Source organism: Alligator sinensis, unplaced genomic scaffold (genome assembly GCF_000455745.1).
Source record: "Alligator sinensis unplaced genomic scaffold, ASM45574v1 scaffold353_1, whole genome shotgun sequence".
Taxonomy (NCBI): Eukaryota; Metazoa; Chordata; order Crocodylia; family Alligatoridae; genus Alligator; species Alligator sinensis.
The window spans coordinates 1,646,013-1,664,305 of NW_005842075.1; the positions used below are offsets into that span (position 1 = coordinate 1,646,013).

At 44.3% G+C, this 18,293-nt stretch overlaps 1 protein-coding gene across 3 annotated transcripts in view; it reads right to left on the reverse strand.

Moving 5' to 3' along the window:
* DAPP1 (dual adaptor of phosphotyrosine and 3-phosphoinositides 1) overlaps positions 1 to 15,661 on the reverse strand; it is a 42,602-nt gene extending 26,941 nt beyond the window's left edge. For all 3 annotated transcript variants that reach the window (XR_003094061.1, XR_003094062.1, XM_006023676.2), the window contains exon 1: positions 15,387 to 15,661. Coding sequence is in view for 1 of the 3 variants with exons in the window: in XM_006023676.2 (XP_006023738.1) it covers positions 15,387 to 15,487 (101 nt within the window). In the remaining 2 variants the exon portion in view is untranslated. The remainder of the gene's footprint in view (positions 1 to 15,386) is intronic.
* Between the last annotated feature and the right edge of the window lie 2,632 nt (positions 15,662 to 18,293).

The window sequence follows — 18,293 nt, forward strand, 5'->3', positions numbered from 1 at the left end:
ACGAGATCAAACAACAAGAACAGTTGCTAAAGTACTGTGGGAAAAGTACTTCTCCATGTTTGGGCTGCCTGCAAGAATCCACTCCGATCAGGGGCGAAATTTTGAGAGCCAGTCGTTGCATGAAGTACTGACAGTGGCTGGCATAAAGAAATCGAGGACTACACCCTACCACCCCCAAAGGGGTCCCCAACCTGAGCGCTTCAATTGCTCTCTCTTGAACATGCTGGGTACCCTCCAGCAGGAACAGAAGGCCGCATCGCATACCTGGTGCATGCCTACAGCTCCACTAGGAATGATGCAACGGGGGTCAGTCCGTATTTACTCATGTTCAGGAGGGAGCCCCGGTTACCCATAGACTTGTGCTTTGGGGCAGAATGAGTCTACCAACAACATTTGACTCATGGTCAATATGCACAACAGCTTCGGGATCGCGGGGGAGGATGTGCCGGGCTAGCTGGCAGTGACTTAGCCCAGGGGTTTTGAAAGGGCAAAAGATGATTGGAGGACTTGGGCTTCCCTTTCCTCACCAATCTGGTAATGATTTGGCCCAGGGGTTTTGAAGGGGTAAAAGATGATTGGAGGACTTGGGATTCCCTTTACTCACCAATCAGGCCCCAGAGACTCACCCTCCATGTCCCCTGATTGGCCCCTTGGGTCACCTGGAGGGGGGTAAAAGGGGCAGCATGGCTGATTCAAGAGAGACCAGTGAGGGAACACAAGGAAGGAGCTTCAAAGAGCTGGCAAGAGCTGGGCCAGCGGGGTGGGAGCAGTTGCCCCAGAAGCACCTGAAAGAGTGGGACCTGCAGGCAGCAGTTGGACCCTCAGCTGCACGGCATGTGGCCGGCAGGAGAGGCTCCCTGCTGGGCTCCAGGAGCCAGAAGGAGAGGCTCCCCAGCTCCAGCAAGGATCTGAACAGTGACCTGAGAGGTTCCCAGCTCTGCTTCCAGCTCCTCCAATAAGAGGCCAGGCAGCACAATGTGAGGGCAGGGCTCCTGAAAGGTCAAGACCCCTTGCAGCTTGGAGCAGCACCAGCACTGGTGGCTGTATGGTAGAGTTTCTGCCTACCACGTGGGAGATCTGAATTTAAGTCCCAGCTGTGGTGACTCGGGGTGAGTGAAATAGCAGGGAGAAATCCTTTTTGCAGTGGAAAGGGTTTTCCCCCTTTCACCCCCTTCAGGAAAGTCGAAAGTGTTTTCCCTCTTTCCCCTCCTCCAGGTACCTAGGCCCTATATTCCTTGTTATTTGACATTTTGTATTTTGTGCCTTTTATATTTCACCAACCAGTATTGTTTGTTCTGCTGTTTGTGTTTTATATTTTGTTAACCCTGTCTTTTGTCAATGATTGTAAGTGTCTAACCTTTGTTGAATCCTGCCCCCTTAGGGTGTTGTAGTGTCCCCTATACCCCCTGGTTTATACCGGTTATGTTCCTAGTACTGTTCTCTCATTAAAAGGTATATGGTTAAGGCCCCATTGGTGGTCTGGCTCTGCTCTATAGGGGGAGGAGAGTCCCTACACCTCCCACAGCACTTGTGCACCTGCTTTGATCCCTTCAATTGGAGAGGGGGTACCTCTTAGAGTACCGCCTGGGTTACACTACCCAAACGACTGTGTCATACTTAGCTTCATAGATTCATAGACTATAAGGGGCTGGAAGGGACCTTGCAAGATCATGAGGTCCAGCCCCCCGTGCACTAAGCAGGAAAGACAACTGGGGTCAGGTAACCCCAGCAAGATGACCGTCCAGTCTCCTCTTGAGGATTTCCAGGGTAGCTGATTGTACCACCTCTGGAGGGAGCTTATTCCACAGTCTGCACACCCTAGCTGTGAGGAAGCTTTTCCTAGTGTTAAGCTTGAAAAGGTCTTCCAGGAGTTTGTGGCCATTACTTGTGGTTTTCCCCAAAGGTGCCTTGGTGAGCAGTTGTTTGCCGAGCCCATGATGTATTCGCCTGATGTAGCGGTAAGCTGGTACTAAATCCCCTCTCAGCCTTCTCTTTTTTAGGCTGAAGAGACCCAAGTCCCTCAGCCTTTCCTCATATGGCTTGCCTTGCAAGTCTCTGATCATATGAGTGGCTCTTCTTTGGACTCTCTCAAGTTTTCCACATCCTTGTTGAAGTGCAGCACCCAGAATTGGATGCAGTACTCCAGCTGCGGTCTCACCAGTGCCGAGTAAAGTGGAAGAATCGCTTCCTTCATTTTTCTTGAGATGCATTGGTTGATGCATGCCAGTGTGGTGTTTGCCCTGCTGGCTACAGCATCCCACTGACGGCTCATATTCATATTGTGGTCTGTTATTACCCCTAGGTCCCTTTCAGTCCTGGTGCTAGTCAGTTTGGCACCACCAAGCCTGTAAGTATGTTGGGGATTGTTCATCCCCAGATGGAGCACTTTACACTTCTCAATGTTGAACTTCATCTGGTTCCGATCCGCCCAACTTGCCAGCCTATCCAGGTCCGCCTGTATCTGTAGCCTATCTTCAAGTGTGACCACACTCCTCCATAACTTGGTGTCGTCTGCAAACTTGGCCAGTGAGCTTTTCATCCCCGCATCCAAATCATTGATAAAGATGTTGAAAAGCACTGGACCAAGCCTGAACCCCTCAGGGACACCACTGACCACTTCTTGTCAAGACGACACAGATCCATTCATTAGAACTCTCTGGGTCCTACCCCACAGCCAGGTTCCTACCCACCTGACTGTGGGTAGGAAGAGAACAGGCTTAAGAGAACAGGCTCCTTCTCTGTGCTCAGAGATAATTAGGTAAACTTAAAATGTAGTTGTTATTATATTGACACACCCAGAGGCATTAACTAATATTTTCAGCACTCTTGGCAACAGAGGCAAACCTGGCATGTGAGATAGTGGAACAGAGGGGCTCCAGGCTCCAGCAGCTATGGTCTTGTCAGCATAGAGCACCAGGAGTAGCCAGGACCCACTAGCCAGGGAGTATAAGCAAAGGGACTCAAGGGTACTGCCAAAAGCCATGCCAAGCAATGATATAAAACACCAAATTCAGCAATAGGATTAATTCCTTGGCTTCAGGCTCCCTCTCCTCCTGTCCCCCTTTTTGCTCCAGGGCCTCAAACCCTACTGCCTCCTGGTTCCTGGCCACTTCTGCTTGTTACATGCTGCTGGAAGCCATAGCTACCAAAGGCTTGAGCCCCCCAACTCTGTTTTAATGCCCCCACTTAGCACCAGGTCTGTCTCCTTTGCCCACCACCAGTTATACTATTGGATTCGCCCCTCAAGTGATCACTCCAAAGATATCACTTCAAGGGCTTCTCTTTTTGCCTATAGCTTATACTTAGAAAATAACATTTTTAAAGCTCACCAGTAAATCAAATATCTGCATGAACAAAACACAAAGAAGGTTTATAATTAGCCAGTTGTATGTACAAATAGATTATATGATCTTTCAGGCTTGGTAACTGAGCTCAAAAATGTATGCAAAAGGACTACATTTGTCTCTTAAAGGATGCTGGATCTCCTTTTCCTCCAATCAGAAGTGTGGATGTTCAAAAGGTCAGAATTATTCTCAGTACAAACTAGGTATGAAATGTATCTGGCAATAAAGTTTTATTTACCGCTGTTAGTGCTGGTCATCGGTTTGCATGGGTACTTCATGTGTGACCCTAGCCACAGGGAAGCCTATTGTAAAAGGTATTTGACTTACTATAATGTTATTTTAATAATGAATAAAAAAAATTTGGTATTAAATTAAGTTAAAACATTAATTTTTAAAAACTCGTCCTTTATGTTATATTGTGTACTTGTATTGTCAGGAGCCTTAATTATATACCATTGTGCTGGACACTGTACGAAGTCAAGAATGATTGTTATCTCCGCGCAATTTTTGTCACAAGTTAAAGCTCATTAAATCATCCTGTATCAATCCGGAGAGCCATCAAACTACCATTATTGCTTAAAAACACAAATAATTACCAGCTTGACTCATACAACTCTAACAAAACTTCCCAGTAATTGGCTGGCATACTTCCAAATAGATTACCGTAAGATTGAATCTTACCTGGAAAACACTATGAAATACTCAAATTTAGCAATAACTTTTAAATCAATACCTTAATTTTGAATGATAAAAGACAGCATAAAATAAAGTCATGATTATCTAATAATATACTCATTCTAACCCTGTCTACCAACAAGAGTACATTTGTTTAATTATCTATTGAAGCAAAGCTCTTTGGCTTTGATTGTAGTATAACATGCTAGAAGATCTGGATCAATAGATCTTTACGCTGGGCAGTAGTCAACTTTAACTTAATTTCGGTTTTTGCTCTAAGTAATGCCTGAGAGAGAAGACTGACTTCAAGCCAAGTTGTCAAACTTAAGAAGGGCCCCAGGATGGATATGGATACGCAGGGCCAGCAGCAGCTGCAGTGGGTCCAGTGGCACCAGGTCTGTGTTTACGCAGTGGCTTGGATCTGGGGTTAGGCAGTGGGTCCATAGCCAGTGGCAGGAGTTGGGTCATAGCAGAGCAAATGAGGGCTGTATTTTCACAGCCCTTGCTTGCCTCCCCTGCTACTAAAAGCTATGTCTTTCAGGGCCTAGGGACCCCACATTCTATGGTAGGACATATCTCATTAGCCCTACCCCAATTTCCGTTAGCCCACTGGACTACCAATGGGCTGGATGGACCAGTTCTGTAGGCTGGATCTGGTCTGCAGGCCATATATTTGACACCCCTGATTTTGAGAATCCCATCCACTTTAGTGACTTTTTAAATACAGGAAGGATTGGGGCAAGCTTTGGAAGGAAACAACGTGTATGTGGAGAAGACAGTGTATCTTCGCCCAGTGGTTATTTAAAATAAGTATTGTTAATGATGTAACAAAGATATTAATAGTGCTTCTAGGGTGCAGACAGAAGCTATGTTTTTTGTATGATTGGCTCCTGAAAGTACTGTACAGCTGTGCCGTGATACACGTGCACAGCTTCCGAGTGTTTTTAAAGTCGCTGATCATGCAACAAATTAACCCTCATCAAATGAGGAACATCCTTCTTCACAGAGGATCCTCCTTTTCCCTTTCTTAAAGGTGGGCACTATATTTTCCCTTTTCCAATAGTTCAGGACCTCTTCTGACTGCCACGGGTTTTCAAAGATAATGGCCAACAGTTCTGCAATAACATTGGCCAAGTCCCTCAGCCCCCTCACGTGCATCATGTCCAGCCCCATGGACTTGTACATGTCCTGCTTTTCTAAATAGTCTCTAATCTGTTTTTTTGCTACTGTCAGTTGCTCCCCTCCTTCCCAAACTGTGCTGCCAGGTGCAGTAGTCTGGGAGCTAGCCTTGTCTGTGAAGACTGAGGCAAAAAAGATATTGAGTACTTCAGCCTTTTCTGCATCCTCTGTTATTAGGTTGCCCCCCACATTCTGTAAGGGACCCGCACTTTCCTTGATCTTCCTCCTGTTGCTGACATGTCAAAACCTTTCTTGTTACTCTTCATGTCCCTCGCTAGCTGCAACTCCAACTGTGCTTTGACCTTCCTGATTTCAGCTCTCCATGGCCAAGCAATACTTTTATACTCCTCCCTAGTTGTTTGTCCAAGTTTCCTCTTCTTGTAAGCTTCCTTTTTGTGTTTTAGCTCATTGAAGAGTTCCCTGCTCAGCCACGCTGGTCTTCTGTCATATTTGCTAGTCTTCCTGCTTATCAGATGTCTAAAGCAGGCAGTGGCCATGCTTTTAGGTTTTCAGTGGGGATAAAACCATGATACAATAGACCCCCGTTTTACGCATATTCAACTTATCCGAGTCTCGCATTTACACGAATTAATATTAACAACACACCCCGAGACACGTGTCATTCACGTATATACGTGTACATACGTGAACGCCTTACGAGATGTGCAAACTGAGTCAAATGGAGTTATGCGCAGCTTGGGTTCCCAAGCAGGATTCTGGAGGCTCGCTCAGTCTCAGTGTCGCCATTGTGGTAGCAGCATATGTTTACAATATGTTTTTATAACAATATATAAAGTATTGGTTGAAAAAGGTTTTATTTTGGTACCTTTGGTGTTATAAATGTGAGGTCTAAGGAATGCAACCCCTCACTTTTCTATTATGTCCTATGGGAAAATTCACCTCGAGTCACATGAATTCAGCATATGCAAGGTTTCTCAGGAGTGCAATATATGCGTAAATCCAGGTTCTACTGTATCTGGAATTTAATGCCAGAGCCTCTACTGCCTGAGCTGAAAGAATGAACTTTATTAACTAAGATTAGCAGACCTCTGTATGTGACCTCATCATCTTCAGAGGGGAACAGCCTTGCAATAAGTGGTTGTGAGCTGGACATGACTCCCATGAGGACTTTTTTTTCTCATTAGGTGAGAGATCCCAGCTTTATGCTCTAAAACAGAATATGAATGAAACTTGATAGTGTGGCATGTCCTCCTTCCTTCCCTCACCTACTCTAGTGCTGGGCCAAGATCTCTCTAATCCATGATCCATAATTCTCTCTTCCATCCCTGACCTAGAGTACCTGATCCACTTAAGTGAATGGGAAAGATTTTCACTGTAGCAGATTGCATTGGCCCAATAGATTACTTTACCATGAAAAGTAATTGCAATGTGGCATCACGGGGTACTGTACTTATTATCTCTTTGATTTCCGGATCAAATGCACTGAATAATCAGTTAAAACCAGATTTTCTACTTGCCAAACCTCAAAACTACATGTAGCACCTGAAAGTCAAATTGTGTTCTTTCAGCCTCATATATTAATAACAATAAGAATTCCTTAAGCAGAATAGTTATGAACTCTGTGGATGGCATTTCAAGGGCATCTACCTTATTCTCCCTTACCTGCATGGACACTCCAGAGATAAAAGCAAAAAAGTATTTTAACAAGTAAGCACAAAATGAATGCCTAAAGGGAGTTTATCATTTGAATAAGAAAGTGCTTACACAGACATTTTTTCAGAGCAAAACCACACTTTAAGGGCAGCTCCTCCTCCATCTCCCTGTCCTGCTACCAAAAAGTAATAAAATGTAAGAAAACAAGTAACTGAAGTGAATTTATCTCACCTTAAGTCCTATGCCCATGTTCTTTAGCTGTATTCTTTCTTTACTTCAGTTTATTTATACCCTGCCCTCTTCTAGCTTTCACTTCTATTTTCTCAATTCCTCCTTCTCTTTATATCTTATTTCATTCTCTTTCCTTGTAATTTAGAACTTATCTGTTTATGAACTAATAATCTGCTGTTGTCTAGACACATATATACATGAGGGTTAAAGAGGGCACATTGGCCGTTTTATCCAGTTTTAATCACCTTAATGTCTGAATAAATTTCAATTTATCATCACAGCACAAAGTTCTGAACATGTTCTAGTGTCCTTCTGTGTTCTTCTAAAATATTTAGCAACTTTATTGTTCAGCCTAACAAAATACTATTGAGGCAGGGAAGGAAAATAAAAGAGGTATTTTGAAAATGTATTACAAGAGAGAAATACTTGGTATGTACAGGAAAACACTTCAAACAGTTTCATACACTTCAGTTTCATTCACACAGAAAAACAGAAAATGAGCTAGTGGCACCTTTCTACATGCTTCTTGGAAATGCATTACAGAACTAGCCTGTTGCTGCTCTGGGGACAAGCTAATCCACATTCTGATATCTTGCCCAAAACATGAATTTCAACAAAATGGAGTTTCCCTGAGCTTACAATGCCCATGATTGAATAACAGAGTTTCTTTGCAACACAAATATTAACAGAAACAACAGTACACACCTTGCGGAAAATGTTGGATGCCAGCTGCAATCAAAAACAATATTTAAAAAATGCCTTATTTCCTTTAAATTTGTAAGTCTTGCAAACTGTTTTTTTGCAGAAATGTCTGTGTATGTCTTGGTGAATTTCAATTCTTAGCTTTCATTTTTCCCATAATTTCAGAGAAGATTTTTAACTGATGCTTTCAGTTTCTCCCAAGTTATTTGAGATGCCCAAGGTTTTTCCCAGTTGAAGGAAAACTTTCAGGCAGACCCCAAATGTCTGAATGTAAAGTTCCTGAAATTATTTCATTATATAATTTTAAGAGAAAACCATCTGTCTCCTAGTTTTGTATATCCTACATCATGTTGAATGAAAGGTGAATGAGTTACCTGGCATATGGGAATAAAAAGAGGGTTTTTACATATAGCTCTTTCAAAGTTTTGGTAAAACAGGGGTCACTAGCAAGAAGTACTAAAGCTTTTGCACTAACTTTTATTCATTAGAACATTTCTCTGGGCAATTCCATTGTTCTCAGTGTAATTAAAGCTACATGTTACTAAGGTAAGCAAGCCCTGTATACCTAGGAAACGATTCTCCCATAGTAATAGGGTGCATGGGTTTTAGGTATTTAGTGGGCACTGATGCCCACTTTTGTTGCCCTTGCATGCTTTCTGAGGCTTTCCTTCCTACTGCTGTCAAATATATCAAAATATTTTTCTTTTTCGCTCTTCAGCTTGAAATTGTTTTCCATTCCTGTTATCTACTTCTTCAAACCTTACCCATCACTTTTATTTCTTGGCAGGAAAGCAGAAGATGTTTCTGTTTCAGTTTCTCCACTGGCGCACACATCTGCTTTTTTTTTTCTGGTGACATAGATTGTCTTCTGGTCAGTGGATTTTATTTTAGCAGTGATGCACAGCAAAATGTGAGAAGGTATGCCATGCTGACTTGCCTCCACATACATTTACACACCCAGAAAAGTGTGCCAATGATTTGATCATCTTAGAGCTCATTCAACTTATATTTAATTGAGTACATTTTGTTCTAGAATAATTATCTGGAATTTTTTGCAGTGTTTCTTTCCACTATGAAAACTGGTTCTTACTCAAGAGCTGAAACAAAATAATGGCAGAGAGGTTAGAAACACCCACTTTTATCTATTCCAATGACAGTAACTGGTCAGAGAGAGATTGTTAGCCTACCAGATTACTTTACTCTGAAAAGTAATTGCAATGTGGCATCACTGAGTACTGTATTTATTATCTCCATGATTTCCAGATCAAATACACTGAATAATCAGTTAAAACCAGATTTTCTCCTTCAGATGTTAGTCTGAAGTCAGCCAGAAAGTAGGGTAGGTTAGGACCTTAGGGTCCTATATGTTCATTAATGTGCTTTTGCTAATGCGCATTACATTTAGTATCTCTATTGTGAGAAAATCACCATAGAAAAAGATGCATTAGTCTATTTTAAAGCCCATTAGTTAAAGCACATGAGGTGCTTGTAGACGTGCTGTGGGGCTGCTCCAGCATGCTGTAATTACAGTGCTTTGGAGCAGACTCGATTAATCAAGTCTGCTGGAGCGTGGTAATTACTGTGCTCCAGCCAGCTTCCCCATCTTGTGTATTAGTGTCCCTGTGCTTCAAAATGTCAGCAGGGGCTTTTGAACTAAAGTTTGTTGAACAAGCTTTAATTCAAGCATGCCCCACCACCATTTTGAAGCACAGGGACACTAAAACACAAGAGACTGAGGCACTTTAATTAGTGTGGCTCTTGGAGATGCTGAAATTAAAGTGTTCCCCCTGCTACCACCCCTGGAGCATGTGTAAAAGTGCCCATGGTTTTTTTTTGTGATGCTTTAATGTGCATTAAAATAGGCTAATGTGTATTAAAGCGCATGTGTAGATGCACCCTTAGGCTAGTGACAGACATTCAAAAAGCCTGAGCCTGAATTGATTCAATCTTTGCAGGTTAGTCTAACCTGCCTAGGCTGAACCAGTTTGTAACTGGACAGACATTCTCTGTGGACTGAGGAAACTCAGGCATATGCCTGCAGTAGCTCAGGTTAGAAGCCCAGGTTCAGGTGGCTCAGGTTAGAGCAGCCCTCCTGTCTCTTCTATAGTGCTGAGCTGTGGGGGCATGGCTAGACCCCAACAGGTCGCTCCGATTAGGGAGGTCTGCCTGCACCATCCCAGGCTTTTCCTCACTGGCTGCTCAAGGGGCGGGAGTGTTGCCAGACCCCAGGCGTCTGCTAGCACTCTGAGGAAAGGGGAGGATGCAGTGCATGCATCTGCTGATGATATGGAGCTTTTCAATCTCCCTCCTTCCTTCTTTCTACTGTCTACAGCAAACTGACCGGCCAGCAAGCCAGAGGGAGGCTGATAACAGTGTTTATCACTTCATCAGCAAAACAATAGCTCCAAAAGGTCCTAAGTGGTCATTGTTCTCTCTACCTGTCCCAGTGAAATTGGAGACACTCACAAACAGAGATACCTCTCATCATTAGCTAGCATACCACATGCCCAGGGTCTGTGGGGCTGGGGTCTGTGCTGTGGGAGATAGAAGGGAGGAAGGGCAGGGGTCCCTGCTTCTCCAGCAAGCAGCGAGGGAGAGGGGGTGTAGAGCAGAGGGAAGCCATGCAGACTCAGCTGTACCTGCAGTCTCTGCCAAGCTCCAGCCAGGGAGCAGAGGGGAGGGGCTAGCCCTGCTGCGGAGCACAGAGCCCCACCCAGCCCAGAGAGCATGCCGGGATGCTGGGAGGGTCTGGTTTATCTTAAACCAGCAAGGGGTCTGGGACAAAAAATACATAAACCAGTTTGAATCAAATCTATTAAGTCTAATACTACACTCAACCAGGTTTATCTCAAACCGGTTTCAGCCATTTTCAAACTGGTTTATGTGCACTGAACATCTGTTCTGTTCCAGGTTTAAACCAGTTTCTGATCACTTAAACTGGTTTGTGTGCAATGTCTTTTGTCCCTAGCCTTAAAGACTAACTTGTTCAGAGAGACATAAACTTTTGCAGGCAATGGTCTACTTTGCCTATGATAGCATTATGCCTTGCTGAACGAGTTAGTCTCTAAGGTGCCTCCTGCCCTGCCTTCTTCCAGTAACTAGTCATTATTTTTTTATAACATCTCTTTCTTTCAAAAACTTGTGTTCTTACCTTTCCACTTCTTCCCCACCACCATGTCCCCTTACATTTGCAGAAGGGCAAAGATATGTGGGAGTGGGGAGGGTGATATATATTACTGGACTAAGTACATGGTTGGGAGAGATTTTATACAAGCTTTCAAGCATCCACATGACCCCCAGGATTAGAAGACCGCCAGCAAAACAAACAACAACAGAGTTGACACCCTCAATGCATTGAACATAAAAAATAAGCCAACACAGGCCATTAAATAAGCAAACAGAGAGTTATTAACTATTCAGGCCCCCTAAAACCCTATCGCTAGGTAGAGAATTTGGGGAGATTAGGAAGAAGTTAAATTGTGTTAAAAATGGCCACCTAATCTAACTTTGGGTGATTATACAAGTGAAATTTTTTGTGTGATCGGGCCCCTGAAAGCTTTCTGCAACTCGACTTAACACATGAATGGCTGTAGAGCGTTTTATAAATGGCCGAGCACATGAAACATTAACCCTGATCCAATGAAGTATTAGATTAATGTGCACTAAAGGAGGCCACCTTAGGGAACTTGTTTTTCCTCCAGGGTTAATTTTTCACTCAGGGACAGTGCTGGGCTAATGCTCATGGCAGCATGGAGCTGCTGGCTGCTTTTGAATGGCCAGAGCTGGGGGGGGAGGGAGAGGGTGGGAGAAGTAGAAAGGAGCCCCCTTGCCTTGCAGGGCTGCCCCTCCCCCAGCTACCCCAATTGGGGTACTGGGGAGAGCTGGGCACAGGCCTTTTTCACAGACTAACTTGGGATCAGGGCCTAAGCAAAAACCAAAATAAAACAGGTAATTAGCAACAATAGTTCCCACAAGAGCTGCAACTCAGACTCTTTGTACACGGCTAAGGCACAAGTTGTATGTCATGACAGCAATATTATAGATTGAAAAAGAGAAATACAATAGAGGTGCAGTGGGAACTGTTACTCAGTGCTTTCATTTCACTTTTGCCACATGCAGGCTGCCTGAGCCAAGCACTTTCAGATGTGGGAACACAGCATCAGCTGGGAGGATGTTTTAACTCCTCTGAGGATGTATCCACCCTGCTGCCCTGCTCTCTGCCACCACAGCTTCTGGCAGCCACCAGCTGCTGCCACTGCAGGCGAGCACATGCAGCCAGATGCTTCCAGCAGTGCCACTCAGCGGCTGTGCCTCTGGAGCGTGAAGCATACCCTAGGAAGACACAGGCTGCTGAATGGACTGTAGCAGCTAGGAGTGTCTACACGTGCCTTCACCTCACTGCCAGGCAGCAGCCAAAGTCCCATTGCACTCACCACAGGTGGAATGACTACTGTGTCAGCGGGAAGGAAGGTTTGGTTTGGTTCCCTCTAAGGAGCAGTGGACCACATAAGGCCTATGTGGTCTATATTCTAAAGATTTGCTCCCATCATCAGTTAAACTGGGCACAAAAGAATGACGGAGCCAATCTGCACCTATATATTAAACAATGCACTTCCATCTTTTTCATACTGGTTGTAGCTCTTCTACTCCTTGCCCATTTCCTTTCAATATAAAGAGGACAGCCTAGCCTTTCTGTTTGGGGGACTTCATTGGTCTCTGCCTCCTTGTTCACCCCCTTTGACTTTGTCTGTCCCCTTCACTGCAGATGTCATGCCTCTTTCTTTATTTGCCCAGTTCCCATTTGTGCTGCCACTTCTGTATGCACATCTTGACCAGACCAATCTTTCTGACAGCAAATAGATGCAAGCATAATCGTTTTTGCTTTCTAGGCCATAATGACAGCATTACAGGAAGGTCTTGCAAAATGCTGTCAGCCATTTGACAGCAACGAGCACAAGAAACTGGCCTTGGTGACGGCTCTACTTAATATCTGTAGAATTGCAGCTTTAATTTAAAAAAACAAAACCCTCCAAAACTTAAAAAAAAATGGCTAATGGTTTTGAGTGACTCAGTCTTGAATATTGAGATGCATTAAAAGGACTCCAGTGTTCAAAAGTTCTGTGTAACAAATTGGGTGTGTTTGACATCCTGACCGGGTTCACAGACAATGATCCTGCCAGAAAATGTTTATTGTATTTTACTGAACTCTTTCAGACTGAAACTCAGTATTTCAGTCCCACCCTTTGTCCCTTTGCTTTCTGTAGACAATCTTTTTTTCCCTGCCTGTTTAGTCGAAGTAGATTCTTGCCTACAGAAGTGCATGTCTCTGAATCAGACAGTCGCCAAGGTGTCACTTTGCTCTACTTTCTGCCTGGCTTCAAAATAACACAGCTAACTACCTCTGTTTCAAATGATTCATTAATTCAAGCAGGTAGTAAGGAGACAGGAAGAGTTTCGGGGTGTGTGTTTGGGAGAGAGAGAGAGAAAGAAAGCACCTAGGATATGGGATGAACAGTTTGTGGGCAGGACCTCTGGGAGCAGCAAAACTGGATGAAAAAATCTAGGACTGATTTTAGCATTTCAATTTGCCTTTTTTGTCAGATAAAACTCAACCCAAGGCAGGTGGGAAAAGTGCTGTCCTGGTTTGGCTACTGGTAATGGGAAGGATTTCCAACATTTTTTCTCTACTGTTGCTTCTGTTTTCACCTTGGGGAACCTCTCTGGAGTTGCAGCTATGCCAGCAAAAACAACACACCTTTTCTTTGGGATTGTCCTGAAGGAAAATGTTTAAACTGTGAGGAGACTGTACTGAGAATAAGTGGGATGCTTGTAATTTTATGGCAGCAATCTCCCTCCCCGCCTTTTATTTAAGTTTCTTGACCTTGGAAAATGTGTATTCTCAGCCATAACTTTATCTCAGTCTTGCAGTGGGACAGATGCACTCAGCTGTTGGTGAGGGCTGAGGCAGAAGAATCTAAACAGGCAACTCTTTAGCACTGCAAGTGCATGCATTTATATGGTATGTGTGTGTATAATATAGTAGTTCATGCCTAAAACAGGTATGTTTGATACAAGTTCATAATGTTATTTAACTATGTCCCTTTGGCTGCAGCTCTCTAATACTAGTCATTGTAGGGTGAGACCTGAAAGAGAAAATGTACTGTGGCAACAAAATGTTTTAGGGAGGTGCAATATCAGGGATTGTACCTTTGCAACATTAGAATAATACACAATGTTTTGTGTAGCATGTCGTCACAATAAAACATTACATAACCAGGTGTGATCAGATATTACCCATTAAAAAAGTCACCAAAAGCATTACTATCCTAATGTCTAGTATTGTGAAGCTAATTTTACCAGGAAAAAAAAAATAATAATAATGCTACTGATGAAATTGCCAGAAGCGGTAGCTGATGTCAATGGGGGGAGGCAGGCGGACATTATTTTTGTTGTTTTCTGAAACTCCACCAGTGGCTTGGCAACAGTCCAAGATGCTTATCAAGCTAGCCCATGCTCTGGAGGATTTGTAATACCATAAAGGCTAGAGTCTAGCACAGTTCAGGCTTCATACAAAACATGTGTGCGCATGTGTGTGTGTACGCGTGTGCAAGAGAGAGAGAGCAAGAAGGCCAAATCATGTATTTAGGTGTTAACAAAGCATCCTACACACACACTGAAGTTACTGGGAGGCTCAGGTGCACTGGCAGAAGTAATGTTGCTCCCATAATTTACCAGCTACACGTTAGTGCTACAATATTTCTTTTTACTGCTCAACCAAAGGATACACATTTCGGGTAGTCCTTGTCTCCCATTTCATAAGGGTTATATGAGAGAAGACACCAAACGGTATCTGCATACATACAATACAACACAACTAGTCAGGCAAATAGTCTTCCAAAAAACCCTCATACTGATTTCTTTTCCCCTTCACCTCAGAGACGCAGCTTATTTTTAATTCTGATTTAAATATAAAAGTCACATCTGTTAAAATGTTCTGAAAAAAACACTGTCCCTGACAATACTCAGCAGAAGAAAACTGAAATCCAAATGGCCGCTTAAGTGGTACTTGTTAATTTATAAATAAGATTTAGTGCAGACTTCTGTTGCCTTTTACGCTTTGGGAGGATTTAACATATCACCTTCTTTAATTCTGAAACGCACATCTGCAATGAAACACGTCCATCTGTACATACACCAACTCACAGATTCACACAACTGGACTGAGAGAAGCAAACAAAGACTCAGCACTAATTGAAAGAACTTCCCCAAGGAAGAAAAACCCTACCAGCCGCACAACTACTTTCTTGCCTCGGAGGTCTCCATCCTTTCCTGTGGCAAACAAATCCCCTTCTCCTGCCAGGCTAGCAGCAGATCAGCTTTTACTTCAGGCTATATAGGGGAAGCAATGGCATTCACTCTACTGTTCAGTCTCCATGCAATATAGTGCCCTCCCCAATTTCTCTGACATCAAACTGAGAAGAAAATGAGACAAAAGCAATGTCAAGCAAAACAAAACTCTCAAGAGCAACCTCCAGTCAGTTACCAAATGTGCCAGAAATGCCTTTTGTGGGATAGGGTCTCAAATACTCAGTTCACTCAAAGCTGCATCGGTGGAAAGCACAAAGCAGTTTTTCCCCTTACTCTAGGTTCTGGAGCTCCTCTTCTACTTCCTCTAGCCCCTCAGGGTAGTCTTCTCGGCATCGACTCATCTTCCCTCCTTCTCCAAGCTCCACTCTGCCCATCCGCACCACCAACTGCTCCCCACACTGGGTGCTACTTCAAGAGGAGAAGGAAGACGGGCCTTTCTGTCCCGTCTCTCCCACTCCTCTGTTAGCAGCAGGGAAAGTCCACAAGCAAAGCAACCTGCTGCAGCACGTCAAATGCAATGAGGAAGTGAGAGCAAGTCCCTCCCTGCACCAAATCACCCAGCCTTTAAGGCGCAGGCAGACAAGAAGGGCTGGCCCCTGGGTGGGTGGGTGTGTGCGTGTGTGCACGTGCATGGGTGTGCACGTGCGTGGGTGTGTCACCATGCTGTGATTTATTCACAGGGGAGAAGCCTGTGTAATTTCCCTTCCCTAAACAATCTTTTCTCTGATTTTTCACATTTAGTAACTCCCCATTCAGGTCAGGGATGTATTAAGTATGTATAACTTCTGATTGTCCTCACAGTGGCTTCCCCTCTCCATTCCAGAAACTGACCGACTAATCCTAGTTCAGTGAGAGCTTATATACCATCACTAGCACAGCTAATGTGCCCCTGTTCCTTGTATGCAGGAAACACAAGTGTGAAAGTATTCTCTCCCCTACTTAAACACCTATGCACAGTATGCCATGTGCACTAATAAGTGTACTGGCATGGTGCCCAAGAGTTTGAGACTGAAGGTTTTGAAGGATATAATTTAAGTCACACCTAACTCAGCATTTAGATTTCTGTTGTGGCAGTTCTGTTTTAGGAGGAAATGTGCTCCTAAAACTGAGTTGGATTCATTTTTTCCCCCTGCATTCCCAGCTTTTTCAGATGCTGTAGTTTCTGTTCCTTTCTGGCTACTGTGCTGCTCTTACTAATGTAGGAGTTATCCAACTGGATCAGGACTGAGGTGGAGCTAGTCCCATCTCTGACAGCAGCAAAATACTAGCTGTCTCAGGGGAAGGTACTAAAACACTGCAGTAGACAGATGGAGGTAATCAACTTCTCCCTGCAGTAGGTCTGGTGCTGGTCTCTAACATGTAGAGACTGGCTCAAGCTCTAAAGCATGAGGTTTGAAATCCCTTCTAATAATGTTTTCAGCACTAATTATGTTCTTTTGAATGCATCATTGCAACTGGAAAATTATATATATATAAAGCAGGTGAAAGGGTTTGGCCTATGATTCTACTGCTTCCTCCCACAAAAAAAATGAAGTGGCTGTATGATACATGACTCCTGCAATAGCCTATAAATACTATGCAAATATCTGAGGACGTCACAAAAATGAGTTAATACTAAAAAAAAAAAATGACCAAACTTTCCTTACACAAGAAAGCTATGATTTACACTGATGTATAAAGGATGTATGCATATGAATTATACAAGCACGTGAGGATTACGTCATACACATTACCACTGGTGTATGCGCATTAGTATACTTCTTTTTCCTGCTTTGAGAGCCCCTTTGTAGAAGGTAAAGTAGACACACAGTGGAAAATCTGTATAGGTTAATGCAGGGGTGTCAGACTCAAATTGGTTGGACAGCTGTATCTCCTCCTTTTCAGGTGCCCATGGGCCTCACCCTAGCTCACACTGGCAGCCCTAGCAGTGCAACGTGTGCATAAACCCATGATGGCAACAAGCATCCTGATCCTGTAGGGACACAGTGTGTGTGTGTGTGTGTGTGTGCGTGTGTGTGTGTGTGTGTGTGTGTGTGTGTGTGTGGGTGTGTGTGAGAGAGAGAGAGAGAGCAAAAGACTGTGTCATTCTGGCCAGAGCTGAGGCTGCCACAGGAAGCTGGCTGGCTTCTTGTAGCAGCAGTCAGCACTCTGGTGACAGCTAGGGCACAGCAGCCTGAGCAGCACAGTGAGCTAAAACTGCTACGTGGCCAGAGCTGGGTCTTCAGCAGCTGGGAGCACTTTTGCTGGTCAAACCAGTAGCCCGAGCAACACTGTAGTCAGAGGCTCAGCTCAGCCTCTATAGCCAGAGCTCCAGCAGCTACAGCTCCACCAGCTTGGCATACATAAGCCTCTTCACTGAGACTAGAGCTGGCACTGTGGCAGTGGTGGTGGGTCTTCCCACAGCAGCAGTCTGGGCACAGCAAGATCTGGGGACACGTAACTTGAGCAAGCAGCACTGTGGGTTCCCCCAGCAGTTAGCTCTAGCTCCAGTGGCAAGGCTTCCTGCAGCGCCAGCCAGTACCTCAGCTTTTGCTGTGAGGCAGGCTGGCAGCTCCAACAACACCATGGGCAGAAGCCCCACCTGCACAGCCAGAACCTGCTGAGCTGAGTCTTTTGTCCTGGGTCTAGCGGTGGTGGCAGGGGCTCTGCAGGTGGTGCTGCTCAGTGCTGCTCTCCTAGGGGCTCTGGTTGCCACCTCAGGAAGCCCCACCACCATGGCCAGAGATGGGGCAAAAGTCCATGGATTGAATGTCCCAGGCATCAGGATGGATTTAGCCCATGGGCTGTATGTTTGACCCTCTCAGTTTAATGGATATATGGTTACATTGCTCTATAAATTACTTTTATATATGAGTGTAACATGCCAATGACAGCGTGTGCGCAGACCTGACAGTAAGATTGCTAGCTCCTTTTTAAATTTGTTCATTAGTGTTTTGGATCCATGCTCATAGATATTGTCTAGCTCTTTATCTACAGAGTGTACAATTTCAGTGCTGTCCCCAGGGTCATGCACAGCTGCCAGTACCATAGAAAGGACAGTACTAGTGGTGCACCACCACAGGGTGCATTTGCATGGGGGGCACCAAATCAAATGGACATATGTAGGGGAGCACTCTGCACATGACCTGCATCAGGCACCAAAATGCCTGGCTATGGCTCTCTGACAGCCACACTGTCCCA